Source organism: Procambarus clarkii, chromosome 43, assembly GCF_040958095.1.
Source record: "Procambarus clarkii isolate CNS0578487 chromosome 43, FALCON_Pclarkii_2.0, whole genome shotgun sequence".
Taxonomy (NCBI): Eukaryota; Metazoa; Arthropoda; class Malacostraca; order Decapoda; family Cambaridae; genus Procambarus; species Procambarus clarkii.
The window spans coordinates 9,249,383-9,261,770 of NC_091192.1; the positions used below are offsets into that span (position 1 = coordinate 9,249,383).

The following is a 12,388-nucleotide window of genomic DNA, read 5'->3' on the forward strand; positions in this document are numbered from 1 at the left end:
ACCCCTCAAGACCTAATATTTTGCTACTCAAGTGGTCAATACTTTCTTTCAATTTGCTGATTATTTCTACATGATAGTTCACTATAATATCTAATTTTGCCAACTTGTTGTGTAGACTGCTTATATCAATGTTTTCTTCATTGAAACCACCAAATTCTAGCTCTGTTTTGTTTTTCGTCTTGCTGGCAGCCATCTTGAATGTCGTCATCTGCACTGTGAACATTAGGGCAACTTTTTATCATCCAGTTTTTTCGCTTCAAATGGCACATAAATGTTATCTTGCCCATTTTTCCAAAGCACTGCATCTCTATGTTCCTTGGGACACCACTCACTATCATCAACCTGTTCTACAATACTTAGGAATTGTGAAATATCATACAAACATAAGAACAAAGATAACTGCAGAAAGCCTATTGGCCCATAACATAAGAACATAAGAACAACTGCAGCAACAAACAACAAAGGCAACTGCAGAAGGCCTATTGGCCCATACGAGGCAGTTCGTATCTATAACCTCCCAATCCCACTCTTATACATGTCCAACCCACACTTGAAACAATCGAGGGACCCCACTTCCACCACGTTACGTGGCAATTGGTTCCACAAATCAACAACCCTGTTACTGAACCAGTATTTACCCAAGTCTTTCCTAAATCTAAACTATTCCAATTTATACCCATTGTTTCGTGTTAAACAACTCTAACTCTTCGCCTTTCCAGTGAATGCAACTTAAGCTTTGTTAATCTTTCTTCATATGAAAGATTTCTAATTTGGGGAATTAACTTAGTCATCCTACGCTGGACACGTTAAAGTGAATTTATATCCATTCTATAGTACGGCGACCAAAACTGAACTACATAATATAAATAGGGCCTAACCAGAGCTAGATATAGCTGAAGATCCACACCAGGTGTCTTGTTACTAATGCTTCGATTAATAAATCCCAGTGTCCTATTTGCCTTCTTACGAACATTCATGCATTGATCCTTTTGTTTTAAATTCTTACTAAACATAACTCCCAGATCCCTTTCGCAATCCGACTTCGCAATCTCAACACCATTTAGCTCGTATCTTGTAACTCTATCATCATTACCTAGCCTCAGAACTTTACATTTATCAGCATTAAACTGCATCTGCCAATCCTTTGACCATTTCAAAACCCTATTTAGATCAACTTGAAGTGATAGTGAGTCTTCCGTATTAATTTCCCTACCCCTACCGATTTTTGTATCGTCTGCAAATTTGCTAATGTTGCTACTCAAACCTGAATCTAAATCATTTATATAATAAACAACAGAGGTCCCAGGACAGAGCCTTGAGGATCTACACACAAACAACATTTTCCCACTCTGACTTGACTCCATTTATACTAACTCTGTATCCTTTGGTATAGCTATGCCCTAATCCAGCTTAAATTAATATAGCACCCCAATACCATGAGCCTCTATCTTTTTAATCAGTCTTTCATGTGGTAGTGTATCAAAAGCTTTGCTGAAATCAAGGTACACAACATCACAATCCTTATCACTATCAACTGCCTCAACTATGCTAGAATAAAAAGATAACAAATTTGTTAAACATGAACGACCATTTATAAAACCATGTTGCGACTCGATTATTAATTTGTTTTTCAAGATGAAGACGAATTTTATTTGCAATTATCGATTTGAGTAACTTTCCCACAATAGACGTTAGGCTAATTGGCTGATAGTTTGACGTAAGTGATCTATCTCCTTTCATAAAAACTGGTATCACATTAGCAACTTTCCATAACTCTGGCACTCTGCCTGACTATTGATTTATTAAATATGGTTGACAGTGGGTCACAAAGCTCCTCTTTGCATTCTTTAAGCACCCTGGCAAACACTTCATCCGGCCCTGGGGATTTGTTTGGTTTGAGTTTTACTATTTGTTTAATTACATCCTCCCTGGTAACTGCTAAACTAGTCAACCTGTCCTCATCCCCACCCACATAGACTTGTTCAGCTGAAGGCATATTGTTAAGTTCCTTTTTAGTAAATACAGATATAAAATATGTATTAAAAATACTACTCATCTCATCACTATCTGGTTTTTGACCTGTCTGTTTTTAATGGACCTAACCTTTCCCTAATCTTTGTCTGTTATAACTGGAAAAAACCTTTAGGATTTGTCTTCGCTTGCTCTACTATGCGAACTTCATAGTTTCTTTTTGCTTTGCTTTCCTTATCTCTTTTTTAGCATTTCTAACCAGTTGTACGAATTCCTGTTCTAAACTGACTTCCCCATTCTTAATCCTTTTGTACCACGCTCTCTTTTTGCCTATAAGGTTCTTCAGATCCTTTGTTATCCACTTTGGATCATTAGTATTCGATCTATTCAATTTATATGGTATACTACATTCCTGGGCTTTGCTTAGAATATTTTTAAATAGGTTATGTTTTGAATCCACATCAAAATCCCCTTTAACGTCACCTATCGCTGGGTTCACGTCTAGCTTCAATACCGGCCCGCACCCCATACCCAAGACTGCCCAATCTATTTGACCCAAAAAAATTCTTTGGTTATTGAAATCAGCTTTTTGAAAATCAGGCACTTTAACAGAATTTTCTCCTACAGATCTATTCCATTCAATGCTAAATCTGATTTCTTTATGATCACTGTTCCCTAGTTCACTCCCTTTTTCGATGTCCTTAATTTGTGTTTCCCTGTTTCTAAAATATTATTTCCCCACATTGGTTCCTTAATGTGTTACGTAAGAAAGCAATCGTCAATTAATTCTAGAAAACCTGCTTCATTATTCCCTGTTCAACCAGTTTATTCCACTAAAATTAAAGTCACCCATGACATAAATACTGTTAGATCTAGATGCTCTAGATATTTCATCCCATAGATGCTTTGCTTCCATTGTGTCTAAATTTGGTGGCCTATATATAACTCCTATTATAATATTATTTGCTTTTTCGTTTAATTTTATCCAAATAGTTTCTGTATGTGGCTCAGTTTTGATTCCCTCTTTGAGACTACATTTCAAATTGTCCTTAACATATATGGCTACTCCTCCTCCTCCTCTAATATGTCTATCTGTGTGAAATAGTTTAAATCCCTTTATATGATATTCAGCTAATAGTTCTCTATTTTCTACATTCATCCACATTTCGGTAAGTACAATAATATCTATTTTTTCTGTGCAGACAAGAGCATTTAAATCGTTTTTATTTCTTAGACTTCTAGTGTTAGTGTAATACACCCTAAGTGAATTGTTATTTTGAGGCCCTTCTCTTTCCCTGATCATTTTGCCAATTCTTTTCTCCCACAAACACATACTTTTATTACCTCCTTCCTCCAAATCAATTCCCATACCCCTGTCTACCAACAGTTTAAACCCTAACAAACGCCTCTAACCACTGGTTCCAATAAGTTCGCAACAACCACCACCCCAGCCCTCGAAAGATACACCCCATCCCGAGCATAAATTTCATTTCTTCCATAGAAGTGTTCCCAGTTGTCTATGAAAGATATTGCATTTGATTTGCAATATCTTTCCAGCCGGCAATTGACTCCAAGTGCCCTCAACAACCATTCATTCCCAACGCTCTTTCTTTTAAGAATGCCACATATGATCGGGATTCCTCCCTTGCATCTAACTAATTCTAGGGCTGTTTTATACCTCTGAATCAGTTCCTCACTAGTAACTCGACCAACATCATTTCCTCCCGCGCTAATGCAAATAACGGGATTGTTCCCATTTCCAGCCATAATATCATTCATGTTGTTTATAATATCACCAATACCAGCTCCGGGATAGCAAACCCTTAACCTGTTCCTCCTATTTCTAGCACAAAACGTTCTGTCTAAATACCCCACCTGGGAATCTCCCACAACCAAAATTCGCTTAGTTCCTTCCTTTTCCTTTTGAGCACCTTGAGGGACCCGTGCCTCGTTGCTCTTTGTTGGTTTGCCTTTCTAACGAACTGCAGGCTCACCACAGCACTCGTCCTCCAACACGGCAAGTGCATTAGAAGTCCTTAGGATATCAGTAGGCGGCTTTGCCAAAGTTTTCCCCTGTCCTTTACAACTTGCCAAGACGAGATCTTTTTTAATACCGGTCACCTCCTTTTTTTCTTCCTGATGTTGTTTCAGCTGACGTACTTCCTCCCGTAAGGAATTCAACTCTGTCCTCAGAGCTCCAACTAGATTCATCAGTTCCTTCACTACACCTTCCATTATTGCTATGATAATATTACTATAATCAGGAGCTCCAGCTTACACACCCTCTCACTGTGACTGACAAGTGACACACCCTCTCTATTTCCTTTCCTTTTTATCCTGGAGCTCCTCTGATGCAGGTGTTGACACAAGGGGTCACCTTTTGTTGTGGGGTTGCATCCTGGAAGTAGGAGTCAGTACAGTAATTGAACTGTTCGGTGGGACCTTGAGTTAAGCCTAATATATAGTAGTATATATATATTCACTTGTTATCTGTCCTTCAAAATTAAAGCCTTATCATTATTTCTATTTTCCCATTTACCTGTCAACCTACTTTCATATATATGTTGGTATACCCATAATATTGGATAATTAATTTCTGGGGGGAGCCCCTATGGCTCCCCAGAGCTATCCATGGCTGATATGGATACCCTAACTATTTTGCATCAGTCGATGTGGGTGGAGTTCTAGGTCTACCGGGGACCACGAGCCAGAACCTGGCCCCCCTCAGCAAGACACGGGGAGCAATGGCCCATAGAAATGCACATGTGATTTGGAGCATTCTATATCTGCCATCGACCGAGACAGGCACCCAGAAAGGTAAGCGCCACAAAACAAACCCCTATTCTGGCTAACAACAAAAATCGACAAACGAGTGGACAGAACTCCCCCAGGAAAACGAACTAACGAGCATGACGTCACATGAGCCGTGCCGCATGTCTGCGCAGCTCCCTCCTCCCCAGGAGGGGGAAGGGGGAGCCCCCAGACCCCCGCGCTGGCGATCCCCGCCTCAGTTCCTCGGCTGATGGGATAATGCACGGTCGTGTGACTCCAGCTCCGGTCTGTCTCAGTGCTGTGACTTGTTTGCAGTGCTGCTCTTCCGGTGGTCGTGTGAGCTGGGAGTAGTATTCTCAGGTACTCGGGCTGCATGTGCTTAGGGTCACCTTCTGTGCCATTTCGCAGGCTGTCTCGTGCGTTTTCACCTCCAGCCTGCTTATGCACTGCCTGTGCCGTCCTGGTCTTTGGACAGGGTGCTCTCCTGTTTTTCTTCTCCTTGGTGGTTGTGGCTGCTTGGGGTCGGGTTTGCTTTGCCTCGGCTCTTTTTTTTTTTTTTTTTTTTTTTTTTTTTTATGTTGGCATTGGCCTCTGGGGATTGTGTGGCAGAGCTTCATGCTCTTCCCAGGCTTTGTGGTTTTTGGCTCCTATGGTCTTGGTCATAGGTTTCTTCGTCTGCGGCCGTTCTCCCTTTTTCTGGCGAATGATGTGCCTGCTGCTTTCCGGAGGGGTCCTTGGGTTGTTGTCTCGACTTCGTGTTGAGGAGTGGTTCACCGACCGCCTCCCGGGTATGTCCCCTTGTTTTCTTAGGTAGTCTTTGGTGAAGTAGCTCCGGGGAGCCGTAGGGGCTCCCCCCAGAAAACCAGCATTGAATGTAATGAAACACCATTTTCTGGGCGAGTCTGGAGACTCCCCGGCACCCTCCCGCCCTCCAGTCGGCGTTTTTTTCGCTGTTTTGATATCCAGCCTCAGAACTGGGGCGGGGATCGCCGGCGCAGGGGTCTGGGGCTTTCCCTTCCCCCTCCCGGGGAGGGGGGAGCTGCGCAGACATGCAGTGCGGCTCATGTGATGTCATGCTTGTTAGTTCGTTTTCCTGGGGGAGTTCTGTCCACTCGTGTGTCGATTTTTGTTGTTAACCAGAATAGGGGTTTGTTTTGTGGCGCTTTCCTTTCTGGGTGCCTGTCCCGGTCGATGGCAGATATAGAATGCTCCAAATCACATGTGCATTTCTATGGGCCATTGCTCCCCGTGCCTCTCTGAGGGGGCCAGGTTCTGGCTCGTGGTCCCCGGTAGGCCTAGAACTCCACCCACATCGACTGATGCAAAATAGTTAGGGTATCCATATCAACCATGGATAGCTCCAGGAAGCCTCCGAGACTCGCCCAGAAAATGGCGTTTCATTACATTCAACGCTGGGTTTTTTTCCCTTTCTTTCCTGCCTGTAATGCATAAATTAAATCTCTCATATATCTTTAGGTTTATTAGTATATGTTCTGTTTCAGATCCATTGCCATAGAACAATGAGGCTTCATGAAGCAGAACCACTAAAATCTACTGGAGGTCTTCCCCAACTCCCAAGGTGCCAAGAACACCCAAATGCTGCTTGCACCCATCTATGTAGGACGTGTTCAGTGGAGGACAAGGAAATGGTAACATATATTGTATTCATAAAAGTTTTACCTAATGATTGTGAAATGCAATTATGGTCAAATTAATATTTTATTTTGTCCATTGTAAATTGTTGTAAATAACAAATTATATCAGAACTAAGTCAATTTTATTTATGCTGTGTAACCTCGGTTTTCGAAATCCTGTTTTTATATTTTTCAGTTCTCGAGCTCTATTCCTTCAAAAAATTTGACTCGGTACTAGAGGTTTGCCTCAGTGCTAGAATTGGTTGATACACGTATTGGCCGACTGAATGCATGGCATGCTTCAGTTGACCAGTGTCTCCCGGATAGTGGTAACTGTGCTTGAATTCTTTGCTAAGAATTTCATTATATGTTGGTATATCCATAATATTGGATAATTAATTTTGTGCTTTTTCGGTTTCTGAACATAAAAGTTCTTATTATATATCATACCATGGGTTCCAAGAAAGTCAGTGGTAAAGTTCAACCAAAGAAAATAGTTGAGGATGACGATAGAGGAAAAACAAGGTCATTCATAGTGAGACAATGTGATGTCTCACAGACAAGTGTTAAAATGTAGGGAAAAACGCGTGTCTATAGACAGATTCTTAGTAAGACAAGCAAGCAGTGAGCCACAACCAGGTCCTAGTGGTATGCTTGCAAAATTTAGGAGTGTGTACCCCAGAGAAGTCATCAGTGCCTGATGTTATAATGAAAGTGGACTCCCCGTTCAAACACTAACACTTCCTTTTCCCCCTCCTTGCCGTCTTCCATATGCCAACAAGTTGTAAATAAAAATAAGCTATAATTTGTACATACTATATTACAAAATATTTGCATGTATTATGTACGAAATGTATTTTGAAGTTAGTGGGAGTGTGGAACGGATTAATTCAATTTACATTTTCTTATGGGAAAATTTATTTTGGGTTGCGAATTTTCAGCTTACGACCCATCTCTGGGAACGGATTAAATTAAAAAACCAAGGTATCACTGTATTATATTCTTTGAAAAATAATACATAATTTTTGCTGTTATTACACTATCTTCTTGAGGTTATCTTGAGATGATTTTGGGGCTTTTTAGTGTCCCCGCGGCCCGGTCCTCGACCAGGCCTCCACCCGCAGGAAGCAGCCCGTGACAGCTGACTAACACCCAGGTACCTATTTTACTGCTAGGTAACAGGGGCATAGGGTGAAAGAAACTCTGCCCATTGTTTCTCACAGGCGCCTGGGATCGAACCCAGGACCACAGGATCACAAGTCCAGCGTGCTGTCCGCTCGGCCGACCGGCTCCAACAACACTATACACATGTCGTATGTAAAACTATGTATATTTTTATAACTATAATGAACTACTAAGTAATTTTGGTGAGTGTGGTAATGAAATCTTAACACAGAGCACTCACAATGACCGGACGACATCCCTTGATGCAGCAACATGCCTTCTCTATACTTACTATGCACATCACCAAGTCTAGCCACAACACTACTATTATCAGATTCCTCTCACTAAATCAAGACAGAGTTATTTTCCACAATATTTTCTGAAGTAATATGAGGTCATGTTGCATGATGTATAGATGCATAAAACCTCAGCTGTGTGTTGTGAATGTCTTCCTCCACTGTGAACATCATAACTAGCATCGTGTTCACTGATACCTGAATCTTGTACATAGTTTTTGTATTAGTCATGTAGTTCCCTATGACACTATCATCACTAAATAATTGCAGTCAATCATTTTATTCATCATTATTAACCCTTGGGCCACTAAGGGTCATAATGACTTCAACACCCACAGGTGCAACAACAACAACAACAAAAATAAAAAAAAATCTTTCATCTTATAAAAGTGTTCATTTGTGTTCATTGATCATGGAAAAAATAACAAAAAAAAATCACAAGTGGCATATTTTGGTCAGAATCGGGTGGGGGAAATCTGGCCAAAAGGAGGCGTTGACAGAGCAGTCACCAGACAAGGATTGCTCCGCCTGAGCTGTCAGGTGGCAATTGCCACAAAGATGATATTACCTAATTATTTCAATACCTCCAATTTTTTCTTATTTTTTTGCAGTAATATTATTCAATAGTGTGTATTGTGATATATTTATATAATAAAATGTGTGAACCATTGTTGTACTTAAAATTATGGTGAACATATTAGTGATTCGAATATTATGTTCATAAATCAATAACAAATAGTTTTGCTGTTATTACACTATATGCACAGGTTATATATAAGTATCTGCATGTTTTGCTCACCATAACAAATCACTAAGTTGGTATTGTGAGTCAAAAAGCAAGGAGGAGTGATCGCCATGTGTTTGGCCAGCCACTTGCTGCCACTCCCTCCCTCAACAACACCTCACTCGCTTACATTCTCCTCCCACGATACTGTATTTGCATTTATTCACTATACCCAGACATTAAATTTAAGTATTTACATGTTTTTTTTACCATAACTGTACATGTAAGCTTGTATGGTGAGTAAAGGCAATAAGAAGTAGCTACTCAGTCAGCTGGTGGCGGCCGCCCTCAAGGCCAGACGCACTAATATTTCTCCTCCAACAATACTGTTTGTGGTGTTATTACACTATATACACATTATATATAAGTATCTACATGTTTTATTCACCATACCTGTACAAATAAGCTGGTAATGGTGCCCAAAGATTATAGTGGCCACCAGTAAACATGACAACTCATGCAGACGACGCACCTCCCTCACCAAAATGGTGGCTCCCAACCTACTCTTATTGCTGTTATTACACTCTATACATACGTTATATATAAGTATCTACATTTGTGTTCACCATAGTGAGCCACTAAGCTGGTGTGGTAAGTCCAGTCAATAAATGGTGGCCACACACTTTCAGAAGACGATGCCACCTTCCTCCCTCCCTCCCTCAACATTACTCCTCCCACCATGGAGCAAGGTGCTAAATATCACCACAATCCTGCTATTATCAGAATCCTGGTCAGTTTTATCACAGTCAGGGGTCTTCTGTAATACTATCATCGCTAAATAATAACATGAACATATATATATTGACATTTTAGGCGATGCTGTGGTCAAAAGCTGAACAGCAGTGCTGTGTGCTCATGGTGCATGCGTCAGCCTAGGTGGCTCGCTCAGTACTAAAGCTCACACCCAGGAATGTTGGCCACGATTTTTTTTTCTACGTGGCGTCTGTCGACTATCGGTTGTGGCTGCACTATAGCTGCCCGTATCCCACGCAGGGTGTTTAATTTAAGGTGCTAGACACAGAACAACAATAAATGTATTGCACGGTTGGCAATAAATTAATTAAATTAATTAAATTAAATAAATAAATTAAAGCAATAGACTGGGAGGCCTATGAAGCAAGAACGGAGGACTTTTGGACATGCAGATTTGTGAACCTCATTCTGGAGACATTCTTGTATCAACACATATAGCAAGCCACAAGAATGAGGGAAGGAGATGTACCGTCAGTACTGGATCTAGTATTCACCAGGAAAGAAGAGGAGATATTTGACATCCAGTACCTTCCTCCCTTGGGAAAGAGTGATCACGTCCTGTTAGACATTGATTATGCTTTAAGATATCATCTAGAAGAAAATGGGGACATTGAAACAGTTGATAAACTCGATTTAAGGAGAGGACACTATGGGGAACTTCAAAATTTTTTTAATGTGTAATTGGACAGAATTGTTGCTAGGCAGGGAAGTAAATGAAATGTATGCCAAATTTTTAAAAATATACGAGGAAGGCACACAAACATTCATACCAAAACAGAGGTGCAGGGCCAGAAAACAGGATTGGTTCGACAGAAATTGTGAGAGGGCAAGAGACCAAAAGACACGAAAATGGAATCAGTATAGGAAGAGGCCAAACCCTCAAACATACCAGCGATACAAAGATGCGAGAAACAACTATACGGCAGTAAGGAGAGAGGCAGAAAGAAATTTTGAAAAGGGGATAGCGGATAAATGTAAAACAGAACCGGCCTATTCTACAAATTCATAAACAACAAATTGCAGGTAAAGGATAATATCCAGAGGTTGAAAAGGGGAAACAGATTCATGGAAAATGAAAAGGAAATGTGTGAAACATTAAATGAAAAGTTCCAAAGTGTGTTTGTACAAAATGAAATCTTCAGAGAACCAGACACAATAAGAATTACAGAGCACAACATAGAGCGGATAGAGGTGTCTAGAGATGAAGTGGAAAATATGCTAAAGGAGCTCAGTAAGAACAAAGCAGCTGGCCCAGATGGAGTTTCACCATGGGTTCTGAGAGAATGTGCATCTGAGCTCAGCATTCCAATTCACCTGATCTTTCAGGCATCCCTGTGTACAGGAATCGTAGCAGACGTGTGGAAACAGGCTAACATAGTTCCAATCTACAAAAATGGCAGCAGGGAAGACCCCCTCAATTATAGACCTGTATCATTGACAAGTGTAATAGTGAAAGTATTGGAAAAACTAATCAAAACTAAATGGGTAGAACACCTGGAGAGAAATGATATAATATCAGACAGACAGTATGGTTTTTGATCTGGAAGATCCTGTGTATCGAATTTACCAACCCGTTCTCGCAAATTCGTATAGTCAATATTGACTTATTAACTACGTGCATAGGTGATATACTAAACATAATAGATCCCCTTTAAAAAGCTTCATAGAAAACACCGACCTTACCTAACCTTGTTAGTATGTTAAGATGAGCATCTTATTGCTTCGTAATTACAATTATTACTTAACCTATACCTATAATAGGTTAAGTAACAATTGTAATTACGAAGCAATAAGATGCTTATCTTAACATACTAACAAGGTTAGGTAAAGTCGGTGTTTTCTATGAAGCTTTTTAAGGGTATCTATTATGTTTAGTATGTCACCTATGCACTTATTTAATAAGTCAATATTGACTATACGAATTTGCGAGAACGGGTTGAATTTACTCAGTTTCTATGATCGAGCCACAGAGATATTACAGGAAAGAGATGGTTGGGTTGACTGCATTTATCTGGACCTAAAAAAGGCTTTCGACAGAGTTCCACATAAGAGGTTGTTCTGGAAACTGGAAAATATTGGAGGGGTGACAGGTAAGCTTCTAACATGGATGAGAAATTTTCTGACTGATAGAAAAATGAGGGCAGTAATCAGAGGCAATGTATCGGAATGGAGAAATGTCACAAGTGGAGTACCACAGGGTTCAGTTCTTGCACCAGTGATGTTTATTGTCTACATAAATGATCTACCAGTTGGTATACAGAATTATATGAACATGTTTGCTGATGATGCTAAGATAATAGGAAGGATAAGAAATTTAGATGATTGTCATGCCCTTCAAGAAGACCTGGACAAAATAAGTATATGGAGCACCACTTGGCAAATGGAATTTAATGTTAATAAATGTCATGTTATGGAATGTGGAATAGGAGAACATAGACCCCACACGACCTATATATTATGTGAGAAATCTTTAAAGAATTCTGATAAAGAAAGAGATCTAGGAGTGGTTCTAGATAGAAAACTATCACCTGAGGACCACATAAAGAATATTGTGCAAGGAGCCTATGCAATGCTTTCTAACTTCAGAATTGCATTTAAATACATGGATGGCAATATACTAAAGAAATTGTTCATGACTTTTGTTAGGCCAAAGCTAGAATATGCAGCTGTTGTGTGGTGCCCATATCTTAAGAAGCACATCAACAAACTGGAAAAGGTGCAAAGACATGCTACTAAGTGGCTCCCAGAACTGAAGGGCAAGAGCTACGAGGAGAGGTTAGAAGCATTAAATATGCCAAAACTAGAAGACAGAAGAAAAAGAGGTGATATGATCACTACGTACAAAATAGTAACAGGAATTGATAAAATCGACAGGGAAGACTTCCTGAGATCTGGAACTTCAAGAACAAGAGGTCATAGATTTAAACTAGCTAAACACAGATGCCGAAGAAATATAAGAAAATTCACCTTCGCAAATTGAGTGGTAGACGGTTGGAACAAGTTAAGTGAGAAGG

The 12,388-nt window shown here is 40.1% G+C and overlaps 1 protein-coding gene across 1 annotated transcript in view; it reads left to right on the top strand.

Moving 5' to 3' along the window:
* The window catches only part of LOC123755724 (RING finger protein 17), a 928,112-nt gene that overhangs the window by 52,113 nt on the left and 863,611 nt on the right, over window positions 1–12,388 (top strand). Inside the window, exon 6 of the mRNA XM_045738465.2 lies at window positions 6,246–6,392. Within this exon, the coding sequence (XP_045594421.2) occupies window positions 6,246–6,392 (147 nt within the window). The remainder of the gene's footprint in view (window positions 1–6,245; window positions 6,393–12,388) is intronic.